The sequence below is a fragment of the Abramis brama genome, assembly GCF_963993115.1.
Source record: "Abramis brama genome assembly, chromosome: 21".
Classification (NCBI taxonomy): domain Eukaryota; kingdom Metazoa; phylum Chordata; class Actinopteri; order Cypriniformes; family Leuciscidae; genus Abramis; species Abramis brama.
In genome coordinates, this window is record NC_139983.1 from 10,871,415 (window position 1) to 10,884,469 (window position 13,055).

The 13,055-nt window shown below is 39.4% G+C and overlaps 1 protein-coding gene across 3 annotated transcripts in view; it reads left to right on the forward strand.

Moving 5' to 3' along the window:
• Positions 1–13,055, forward strand: part of npas3 (neuronal PAS domain protein 3) — a 333,561-nt gene that overhangs the window by 59,266 nt on the left and 261,240 nt on the right. For all 3 annotated transcript variants that reach the window (XM_084096866.1, XM_084096867.1, XM_084096868.1), the window contains exon 2: positions 12,335–12,433. In XM_084096866.1, coding sequence (XP_083952992.1) covers positions 12,335–12,433 — 99 coding nt within the window. The remainder of the gene's footprint in view (positions 1–12,334; positions 12,434–13,055) is intronic.

Sequence of the window (13,055 nt, forward strand, 5' to 3'; positions counted from 1 at the left end):
CACACAAATAGCCGCAGGCTTAATTGAACAGCGCTGCCCATGACCCAAACACTTCCACAAGCCTGCAGGATGTGCTACGGGATGTACTTCACTCTTTTATTTAGTGTCAGATTTGCCAAAGCCCTCGTCGGAGAGAAACGTGACGTTGGTGTGAAAAAAAGCAATAAAACAGACAAAAAGGAAGAGCCGTGACCAATCGCAGGCAGAGTCAGCGCTTTAAGTTTAATTAATTAAATGCTAAGCTCCGCTGCTCACGAAGTTGCGGCGAATCAAACGCCGTCTTCCCGAGGGGTGTGATTTTGTGAATATGCCCTCTCGGAGTTGGGTTTGAGAGCTATCTCGTCGCATCGCCACGCTGCTGTCTTTTTTGAATAATGGCACTGATAATTTGAGCCACTCCAGTGAAAGAGAGGCGTTGATGCTGAGTAAATAGGCTGATTGGGGAGAGATGAAGGTCAGTCCCACTGCAGGTGACAAAACAGTGAATCACAGCCACCCGCTCTGCTCTATCCATCATTTCGTTCCTTCCTTTTATCCTCCTCCTCTCTTCACAACCTCCTGTTCCCCCCCCGCCTCCAAGGAACTTAAAAAGAACACAAATGAATCTTGCTATGAGATGCTTTTTTCCCCCTTGATTCGATCATATCAGCCTTCCTACGAAGTGTTTCATCAGAACTCATTTGCAAAACAGAGTTCTCCTTTAAAGTCAACATGAAACCAGACTCTATTACGTGGAACACTCTTCTGTGAAAACAAAAGGTGGATTTGCCGTTCAAAAGTTTGGAGTCAGGAAGAAAAATACCCCATCAAGGCCTCAATTATTTGATAAAAAATACAGTAAAAACGGCAATAATGAGAAATGGTATTACAATTGTTTTGTATTTTAATGTATTTTAAAATTGTATTTATTCCTATGATGACAAAGCTGAGTCTTCAGTGTCACATGATCTTTCAGAAATCATTCTAATATGCTGATATGCTGAAACATTCACTGATGCTCCAGTAGGAAACACGATGCTTTAACAGCCAGGGGGTGAAAACTTTTTGAATTTGAAGATCGGGTAAAATGTATTTATTTTGTCTTTTGGGAAACATGTAAGTATATTCTGTAGTATCTGAAGGGCAGTACTAAATAAAAATATGATCTTTAAACAAAATAAGAAAAATGTTACACACATTCATCATCTTCAAAAGTTTTCACCACCCGGCTCTTAATGCATTGTGTTTTCTTACTGGAGCATCAGTGAATGTTTGTATTTTTTGAATGTTTTGTTGTTGTCAAAGAGTCCCTCGATTGTCCTCAGTGTGCAAAGATCTCAAAATCATAAAGCCACTGCTGGAATGGGTTTAAATATGCAAAATATGCTGAAAAACCAAAGAATTTGTAGGGCCTGGAGGGTTTTTTTCTGAAGAACAGTGGGCAGTTTAACTAAGAACTCAGAACAAACAATGGACTCAAGAACAACCATCACAAAACATAAAAACAGTCGTTGATCATCCATGCAACAGCAACACAGTATTACGAATCTAAGTTACATCTGCATTCATTCGAGAAGTAGTAATTTCCTATTCATAAACAAACCGTTATTTTGATTTGAATCTTTTCAGTTAATCACTTAGGGTCTGAATGCTTTGTGTGGATCGGACTGATCTAGTTCACAGGTTGAACTAACTTATTCAGTGATTCGGTGGTAGTGTTTAACCACTTGCTGAAGGGGGAAATTATCAGTGAATAATGACTTAAATTTGGTTATGATGTGTCTTCAGATGAATAAATATTTGGGAAATGATTTTCAACACCACATCATGAATGTAAAATGGATTTCATGTTGACTTTGAAAAGTGAGTTAATTTTCAATTCAATTCATCAGATTAGTTTGTTTATTTAAGTGCTCTGTCCCACCAAATGGATGGAGTTGGACTTCCTGTGCAGCACGGTTTACATCCTCCCAGCTCGGCGTGTGCTGGAAACTGCAGTTGGCCTTAAGGAACAAGTGTGGAATGATAAAGTAAGAGCTGTAGTTGTGAATAAATTGGCATCATTAGTGTCTCACTCAAGTTCATGACATCAGAGATGTTACCCGTTATAGCCTACAGGAGAGAGTCAATCTAGACTCCTGCGAGGGTACGGTGTTCTCAGCGCACACCCACACTGTGAGGAGCTGCGAGACTCTCTTCACACACACACACACACACACACATGCTCGGTCTGAATCATTCAGATTTCTCCTCTGGCACTTTCAGCAAAGCATATGCGTGAGTGTCATTCACCTAATGCGAACTGAAACACTGGCTGGGATTTGATTCCGCCCGCTGAAAGCTCAAGCTCTCTTTAGCGGAGTGTTGGCGCGGGGCCGACCGCAGCTTTGAGGCCCGGGGTTACGGGGAACACAGACTTATAGAGCAGCAGTTATCAATGGGCTCATAATGACTTATTCTTGGCATTAGCTGGGAAAATATGGTACCATTATACAAATATTATTCCAAGAAATAAAATTATAGAAGAAAGACTCTCGAGGTTGTTACTCATTAGACAGCCCACACGAAATCCTCGCCCACTGATTTCCGCAGAATCGGAACGCCCATCATTCACAAGTTCTACACATCCACTTTGCTTGCATATAAAATATTTTGACTTGTTTGACTGGCTATACTTTCAGCTCTGTTAAACACAGTTTACCACATTTAAATCCATTTTGCAGAGTTTTTTCCCTAAAATTAGTGCATAAATGTATGCAGATTGATCCTGCTCATTAAGGAGAATGAAATGGGATCATCATTTGAGGAGCTGATGAAGGTGGTTTAGATTCCATGTAACAGTTCTGTTTCCTTAACGATTCCATTAACTATTCTCATAAGAGTCATTTGGTTTGTGGATTAGTGTGCAACCAACAAGAACAATGCTATTTGTTGTCTTTATATAATTTTGCACTCTCCAGTCTTTTTCACTCATCATATTCAAGACAGAATTTCAAGGCTCTCAATTCAACTACAGTATCATTTATTGTCCTGTCACTGTGGTGATAGATTCAGAAACAAATGCTATTGTTTAGTTGTTTTACTATAGTGTTAAAGCAAGAATGGTTAAAATTAACCGTAAATATGAAAATCATTAATTTGTAAGGTTTGAAAGTATTATGATTTTTTAAAATTTTAAATATTCTTTAATATCGACTACCGTTAAATGGCGTTGGGTCTCTAAACAATGCCTTTACACAACTAGTCTCAGTAGGAAACAACAGTGTTATGAGGTAAAAAATATATATATTCTGAATATTTTTCGATTCCCAAGCCAAAAATGTCTCTTATTCTGTCATTTATTCACTCTTATGTCTTTTGGAACATGTTGGACATTTATTTAGTAGAATGTCCACTCTGCATTTTGCTATACAATGAAAGTGAATGGTGACCATAGCTGTCTAGCTACATTTTCTTCCTTTATGGAGCTTGACAGCCCTTGGTCACCATCCACTTTCATTGTATGGAATAGAGCAAAATACCCTAAAAGTCATTGCGGATTTAGAAAAACATAAAGATGAGTAAATGATGACAGATTTCATTTTTGGGTGTACTGTTCCTTTAAGAGCTGGAACAAGTGGAATGACAGTTTGTCTCTGTATTTCTAAGCATGAATGTATGTGTGTGTGCGCTCAACAGATATGACGGCACTCATGTCCCTGTACCGCAGTGAATATCTCAGTCTCTCTGCTAGTTTGATGTGGTGCAGCAGACGGTTCTTAATAATTTATTTGTGTAGCAGCACTTGAACAGTGATGCTGTCTTTCTCTCTCTCTCTCTCTCTCTCTCTCTCTCTCTCTCTCTCTCTCTCTCTCTCTCTCTCTCTCTCTCTCTCTCTCTCTCTCTCATGCGGGTCAGGTGTCTATCACCCCCAATTTCTTACCACAACTCAAAAACTAGAAACACAGTTTCTTCATCATGTATGTTAGTAAAAATGGATGACGGTGTCCTCTTGTAGCCTGTCGGATCGAATGGGGTTTTTCTCGTAGTGACAGCTCAAACTCGATCTACGGATGTTGTTGCTGTTAAACTTCAGTTTGGTCCTTCTTGTCTGTGTTTTACATCCTGAAACAGCAAGCAGACAGTACTTTAAAGCTAAAGAACTCTATATTATATTTAACAGCCCTTAAAGTGCCTTTATTATGCTTTTTCAGAGATTAGGCTACCTTTCATGTAGTGTGTGATATAGCTGTTTGTGAATGTAAATGTCTGCGTCTCATTCACTAAGCATGCGTACTCTCAAAATATGCGTTTAGTTCTAAAATGTATTCAAAATTTACAAGAAAATGTAAAAGCAACTGAAACCACTTGTACGCAAAAATCACATATTCAAGATATTTATAAGAAAATTGAATCGTGTTATTCCTCTTATGTATCCAGAGTAAGAAAAGTTGTGTTATAGCTGAAGCTGTGAGCTACAGCTGTCTGTATTGTCTGTATAAAAGGTGTTTATTGCGTTTAAACTTGTTTTGAGGATGGCACTCTTGGCATTGCTCGAGGATCTTGTCACGTGTGCTCTCAGTTGAGAACGCGTCTTTAGAGGGCGTCATGTTTGCTGAGAGTGATGAAAGGAAAGAGTGTGCGGAATGCCCCTATATGGACATGGTGTGGGCGTGTTTTATGTAAATTACCTCGGGTACACAGCCTCTTATTTAGAATACTCTGTTCTTAACCTCCTTATAATGTTGATGAATTCAAATTCATGTACGTACGCACGTGTTGTGAATTAGGCGGAAAGTTTTCGTGAGAAGTACAAATGAATGAATAAAGACGAATAGTGTATACAATTATTTGTGAATGAGACCCATTGTCTCCCAAAAACAAACAAACAAACAAACCATTCTGAACTGCCTGAAACAAGTTGTCAGTAATTCCAGTCTTACTTCCTCCATGAACCTACATAGGTTTGGAACAAGTTTGCATAATGTCAGCCTATGGTCTTCATTGGCTGCGCGTAAACAACGTCTTCACGGTAGACAGTAGATCCGCCATCAAACACTGTAGTTGTAGCCGAGGTCTGGAGAAGTTTGGTTCTTGTTATCGACATGTCGAGAAGACGCTCTTTTCTGCACTGCAAAAGCAAATACACTTTGCATCCACCTAGGATGAGGACTCTGACTCAAATTGACATGGTAAAACCGTTACCATCATTACTGTTCATATCGCTGCGTTAACAAGTGCTGAGGAAGATCCGGAGCGGAAATTCAGATATGGTACTGGCTGTTTTGTTTCCAACTACCAATCACAACAGACTGGGCCATCTGACCAATCAGAGCAGAGTAGGCTCTCGGAGAGGAGGGGTTTAGAAAGACCAGATCCTTGATTGAACCGTTTCAGACAGTGAGAAAAGCGGTGATGCTGCAATGTATATTTTTGACCTTGGATGCATGTAAATATTGTAGGAGACCTCCAAAACAAAATTAGGAACCTTTAAGATAGCATAATAGGAGCACTTTAAAGGGATAGTTCACTTTGAAATTAAATTTTGGTATGTTTTAGCTTACCCCAAGGGCATCCAAGATGTAGGTGTCTTTTTTTCCGCAGTAGTTTCAATTTTGTTATTTTTAGGTCAAACCGTTCTTGTCTGTCAGTCATTGAATGCAGGTCTATGGTCACCACCTCAAAGAGCATGTACAGAGTCCAAATTAAAACAATTCCCCATCGTCCAAATTAAACAATACCCCATCGTAAGTACACATTGATGGCCTAAGACACGAAACGAGCGGTTTGTGTGAGAAAACGAACAGTATTTATATCGTTTTTACCTCTTATACACAGCCACGTCCAAGTGATCTGAGGGCGCGCGCGCATCCTGGTGTGTGACGTGTACGCAGACTGGTGCATAGATATATACACTAGATGTCGCCTTGTCTACGGCAGTTCATTGGAACGAATGTCTTTAAGGCGACATCTAGTGTATATATCTATGCACCAGTCTGCGTACACGTCACACACCAGGATGCGCGCGCGCCCTCAGATCACTTGGACGTGGCTGTGTATAAGAGGTAAAAACGATATAAATACTGTTCGTTTTCTCACACAAACCGCTCGTTTCGTGTCTTAGGCCATCAATGTGTACTTACGATGGGGAATTGTTTAATTTGGACGATGGGGAATTGTTTTAATTTGGACTTAACTGTGCATGCTCTTTGAGGTGGTGACCATAGACCTGCATTCAATGACTGACAGACAAGAACGGTTTGACCTAAAAATATAAAAATTGAAACTACTGCGGAAACAAAGGCACCTACATCTTGGATGCCCTTGAGGTAAGCTAAAACATACCAAAATTTAATATCAAAGTGAACTATCCCTTTAACAATGATACAATTGCTGTAAAATTCCGGCCTTCATTCATAGCATTTCTTTTTTTATTTTAGAAGTTTAGATATATAACCGTTTAGGCATCTCAGGTTCAAAACAACTTGTCTTTTCTGTGGTTTTCGTTGCGTGTCAGTTTTATGCCCATCTTGTCCAGACTGACTAATCTGGCCCTTTTCTCCATGAACGTTAGGTTAACTCTGCGGTCAGAGCCATTGGCCCCCCGTGTGCTAGATTTATTGTCTCTGTGATGGTAGCTGGGTTGTGGTCAGCACGTGCACGGGGGGACCAGGGGGACCGCGGATGGGTTGTGCGTTATTGTAATGGACTCTTGCATGGGAGAATTTACCTGTAAATGTCACTCACCCCACTCCAGCAGATGACATCGATAAAAGCCCCTGTAAATCACGCGGGGCGGCCCCTACGCCCAATCCAGCAGTCAATATTGCAGCCTAATAAACATGCCAGGGGGCCGTAGTAGTCTGAGATGTGTGTTTTCAAACAAGCAGGACAATTCTTTGCAAGCTTGTCCATCTTGACGGCATTGATGGGTCTTAAGCTGCTGTCACACTTGTGAGTGTGAGCGTACCGTGAATTCAAGCAGTAGTGTTTATCATTATAGCAATACAACATACATAATTCCAAAATCATTTTAGTATTATGTATATGCTATTATAGCATTATAAATATTTTTAATTAGCTTTAATTTTTATATTTTCATTTTTATTTAAGTTTGGTAATTGTAGTACTTCAACTTAAACAAAATTTTCATTCAACTTTTTGAGGTTAAGTTTCTCTTTTTCTTCTTTTTTCAGCTTTATTTTAGTAACTGAATTTTTAGTTGTGAGTTGCCTCAATGCCTAGTTTAATTAGAAAAACTCATCTTTGAAAATCAAAATTACATATTTAAATGTGAAAATAATTTCTTCATGCTTTAAAATAGCTTGCATTTAACTCTAAACCCTTGATTATACGTGGATCTATGAATATGCAAATTAGTCTCCGCCTCCACTCAATTGCACCAGCTCGAATTACCTGATCGACTCGGTCAGTAGTAAACGCTACACAATGGCAAGTGGAAATGTTGGTTTAATTCTGCCATATATGTTTGAACCAGAAACTGATTCAGGAGAAGAAAAGGAAGAGCAAATTTTAGGGTCGTCTACAAGTTGATGTATCAGAATGGTAATTATTTTTATGTATCACTCTACTACGTAACGGACACATAACGGTAACTGATATGATTAGCCTTTGGCTTGACTATGTTATGAAACAGCTAATAATGAATTGCTAGTGTTACACAAACCATGTTCCTGTTTGCCATCTCACTGAATATAATCATGGCAGATGAATTTCAGTCAGACAGCTGCCTCCTAAAAATCAGCATCCAACATCATAGAAAGTCCTTGGAGAAAAGCCCCGCCTCCGCATTGACCGTATTGGTTAAGTTTTTGGTAGAAACAACATTAAAAACTTGATTTTCACTACAGGGGGTCTAAATAGGACATTCTTTCAAAAGAACTATGACTTCTGCTGTTTAGATCAGATTGATTTCATGCCCGTTGCAAACTGTACTTCAGTCCATATGAACTCTATCTCAGGCCAGCACTGGTTACAGTAGGAAAACTACTCAGGAGGAGAATTTAGCATAAAGAGACAGTGATGTTCACTTCAGTTTTTTTACTCTTTGCGGCTGTGGTTTTACTGCCTAAACGCCTTTATCTTTTGTTCATCCAGTGGTAAATTTTCAGCTTTTTCCATAAAGGAAGTTCTCTGCATTTTATTTTTTTCTCCCAGGATGTGGTTTGATTTCTCATCATATTCTGCCTTCTCTTCTTAGTCTCTCCGGATTCTTCCGTTTACGCAGCTGAGGGAAAATAAGGTGTTATTTTGCGGGGTTATGACAGGTGTGTGGAGTGTTCCTGTGTTTGATTGACACACTCTTCTTTTGTGAGGATTGAATGTCTCTGTGATGCAGCACGGGTCTGCAGTACCTCCGTACTGGCCTTCTGTCAGTGTGTGTGTTTGTATTTTTTTTTAGTAAAACAATGATGTGAACACTGCTGGAATACCAGAGACGTACTGTATATCCTTTCCCTCCACACCTCTGCTCATCTCTGCTCTACTCGTGGTCTCCCCAAACTCACTTTCTCTGTCTGCCAACCCTTTGGCACGGGCCACTCTGTTCTGACATGGGTTCATCCTGTTGGATAATAATCCTCAGATGCTACTGCACACCCACAGAGCAGATCTTCAACACTCTGAGGCCTGTATTACATCGCTTGTGCTGTTGACTTTATGAGCGTCTGGGCCAAACCAGAAGGAGAACATATCGTCCAAACGTTCTTCTCTCTCCAGCCTGCACGAGTGTCAGGGGTTTAGCATCTACAGGAAATCCGAATTTCTATATAAAGAAAATCTTAGTATTTTAAAAATAGTATTTTTTTTTTTTTAAATATATAAAGCAAAATATAGTTATTTTTGCTGAAAATAAGGTTGATTTCACAGCAACAATGAATACTAGCCTAACTATTTAAATAAGTAAAAGTTCCCAGTCTTATTGAAGACAGTAAAACAGGTTTGGCAATGCATGAAAAAGATAAACTTTCATGACAAATCAACACTGCAAAGTCATGTAATCATGATAGAGATGATATTAGAGTCACCAAATAGCCTAGACTTGGGCTGCTTTAGTAATTTTAGTACTTTAACTTAGGGTGTGTTCACACTTTTATTAAAACGAACCCTGGTGTGATTGCTCTGTTAGTGCGGTTCATATGAATAAGTGTGAACACTGCCATCCATGTGAACACTGGTGCGCACCAAACAAGCGGACTGAGCCCCTGAAAAGATGGGTCTCGGTCCGCTTCCAAGCGAACTCTGGTGCGGTTCGAATGAAATATGAATGCGACATGGACCAAAGACATCTAAACGAACCAAAAACAGGAAGATGAGACCCTAAAAAGGACAGAATACTCAAGCAGACCTGTTTTTTCTCATCATAGTCACGATGTTGCCCATCACAGTTCGGTACAGGCATCAAAACCGCTTCTCCTCGCAGCAGATCTTCGTTTGTGTGTGTTACGACAGAGGGATTCCTTCCGCTGTTTTGACTCCTTTTAACATTTTATAAACTCTTTACGAGTTCTCAGCTGGTCAAAATACCATTATATGTAAGCTACGCACATACAAGGAGCGCATTTATCCCAGAACATAGCATTGTTTTGCATGTTCGGTAAGTTCCGTCGCAAAATAGCCAGTACGTCATAAAAGCCGGCCAATCAGGTTGTGAACGGATCCCTATGCCTTTAGGTTCGGTATCTTTAGGTTTGGTGTTAAAAATGGCAATCTGAACGCTAAGCGGACCAGGACTAAATGTTTTTTTTTTGGTCCGGACCAAACAAACCAAGTTAACCGAACTACAAGTGTGAACACACCCTTAATTTATTTCAGCTTTATTTCTCTGGTGTGTCTAGAATTTGGTGTTTGATGCCATTTGTTGTGACAGTAGGCGCGTTTCCATTACAGATTTGCGCAAAACTTTTGCAATTATTTTTTTTCTTCTAAATGTCGACAAAAAACTATTGCGAAATGACGGCGTTTCCATTGACCGATCTTATGCGACTAAAACTCCATTTTTTCCTCTCGCGATAAGTAAAATCATTCCAAAAACCATGGCAAAGGACGTTGGTAGGTTTATGTATTCGTATTCTGTCCAAACATACCGCGTCATCTATGTCAGGTGACCTGTAAATGCGCAAAAACTGTTTCCATTGCAGTTTTGCGAAATATTTATTTTTCGAATTGCCTGAAAAACCACCTCATGCGAGCGTAAAAATGTTTTTGCGATAAATGGGAGTTTTTGCGAAATTGACGTGTTTCCATTGGGCGTATTTTCAATTCGCAATTTCAATTTGCGCAATTTGAAGGGTAATGGAAACGCGGCTAGTGTGAATTTAGGCCCTCTTGGAAAAGTTATTTTTCGTTTTTCGCTTAGGGGTAAAAAGTAGTTTGAAGTTTGGTCCTAGTTCGAAGGTGTTTACGGGCTGGAGCAAACTCGTTTTGGCATGATTTTGCTTGAAGTATATTAGCCTTTAGCCTGGTGTTGCGCAAAGTGCCTGATCCTACAAAATCACTTTATTGTATTATTATTTATCTAAATACGACTTATACGTAAGATCATTTTAGATAACTGAAACTAAAAATGTCCAAAATGTTTGCTAGCATGCTAACCAGACTGTTCCAGACTGGATTTGGGTGCATGTTTATTTAATTTTGTGTATCAGATAAATAGCTTATTCTTTACCAGTTTCACACAATGAGCATTCCATTATATTTAGAGTTTCTTTCCCAAATCTTAACAATCGGGCCATCTCCTAAAATGCCATTGTAATTAAGAAATTATTAGGGAAAAACATTGTTCTGCAATTATTGTGCCAGTAGAGCATATCCAGCATACGTTCATATCTCTCTCCAGCTTGTAGGATTGTCAAGAAGTCACATAGGACCAGGATTTAGCGTCCACAGGAAGTCTTATGCGATCAGAGAGGCGTCAGGGTCAGCGGTGCTGTTTTGCACGTGCACCCGGAGCAGGCCTGCTTACAAAACTGACACATTTTCAATCATATCGCCGATTCCCTGGAAATCACGGAAAGGCCACGTCGGAGCATTTTATAGAGTACAATGCACCAGATGGGGATTAGTTTTCCCAACATGTGGGGAAAAAAGGTCTTTTTTTAAAGAGAATGCGTGGTGTAGGGGTAATATAGTCGGCTTTGAAAAATGGACCAAATCTTCCACCGCTGTCTGCAATATACAGTGCTTTTTACAGCCATGAAACAAAATCAAAATGGGCCTACATTGGGCCGTGGAGACACAGTGCTTTATGTGTAGGTGTGTGTGTGTGTGTGTGTTGGAGCGTTGCGTGTGTAGGTGTTTTCATTCAGTTGGTGGTAGAATGGCGACACTCTCCATACCTGCAGGGAATTTATTGTGCTAAATGAATTGTGCCCCGTAGAAGTTTGTAAATTGCAAGGCATCAATCTAGAGGAGATAGAGAGAGGGACTCGCCCGCGTTCACCCCGTCTGATATCAATCCTTTACCGCTAAAACCTCGCCTTTCAATTCCTCCTCATTCATCCTGCAGCAACCTCCAGTGTTTAACAGGGATCATGAAGAGCCCTTAACAAATAAAAGCTCTTTAGCGTTTGAGTGCCGCAGATAAATGCGTGAACGAGGCCGTTTATGCCGAGCAATTAGAACGCCACCCGTTATCTGAAGCGCATCGCGCCGGAGACGAACCAATCGGATTGCCCCGAATCAATAACCCGGAAAATTTGTTAATGTTAAACTACTGTTTTGAAAAATATGTTTAACATCAGTCAATAAACATTCTAGAGGCTTGCACTGATTCAATAAGACACAATTATCAATATGTACGCTTATATGCTGCTTTTTTGACTTTCATAATTTACAGATTATTCTTTGTGGTGTAAATAACTCTCATTCTGGTTACTAGCACCATAAACCTCAAAAGGAAATACATTACTAATTAATTTGATTTGCACATGGCTCATAATACCATTTTTGTCTTTTTTCAGATTCCAAGAATTTCATAATTTTCATAACTTTATTTCAATCTGCTTTCTGTCTCACACACCTCTAATACTCCTGTGTGTCTGTCTGTCTATCTGTCTGTCTGTCTATCTGTCTATCTGTCTATCTGTCTATCTATCTATCTATCTATCTATCTATCTATCTATCTATCTATCTATCTATCTATCTATCTATCTATCTATCTATCTATCTGTCTGTCTGTCTGTCTGTCTAATTTAGTACATTTTCCGTATTATTTGATCAGTTTATCAAATGTATGCAATTGTTTTTAAAATGTTTTAAAATGACTCATCAAAGTTGTACTTAATTTGTGTGAATTCTGGGTCATTCTGGGTGCTGATGTCTCGTGCATTAAGAGCTTTTCCACGTTTCTCCACAGCGAGCCATACTGGGAGAGGTCTGCTAATGCAAGCTCCTGCTCCGCCACTAGGCCCAAGACACTCCACCTTGGAGGGCAACAACATACCTCATCACCATGGTAATCCATCCCTTCTACCACATCTCTCAGGCCAACCGGAGACAATAGAAACCACAGATCATCTTCACACCAGACATTTCAACAGCTCTCCACACACTGACACAGACACATACCATTTGTACTGTACAGTATAGATGATACAGATGATGTAATATAACATTCTCCCAAGTTTTTTTTATAACACTGTTCTTGCTCCACCTTACAGTATTTTTTGTGTCCATGGTAACTATAGTTTCTACCAGAATGCCATAGTTAATATTATAGGTTTTGTTACTTCTCTAAAAGTTGTGCTTCATTCATGTAATGTCAAAAATACAGTAATTTCAATCTTTGACAAACAGAACATAATCTTTGACTTTTATAATTTTTCATAATCTTCATGAAAGAGATCCATTATTCATTTTGTGGGCAGAAACTGTGGTTACCAAAGGGTCCTCTTCTCTCATTTATTTCAGCCAAGAAATATACGATATACTTGGGTTTTCAGGAGATTTTTTTCTCATGGATGTATGTTTTCTTTTTGTTCATTTGAGGGAGAATTACTCTGGCGTTTTTAAATTCAGTGAGAAACCCCAAGTGAGTATTTTCCCTTCACAATGACATTCTTAATTGATCAAAAACA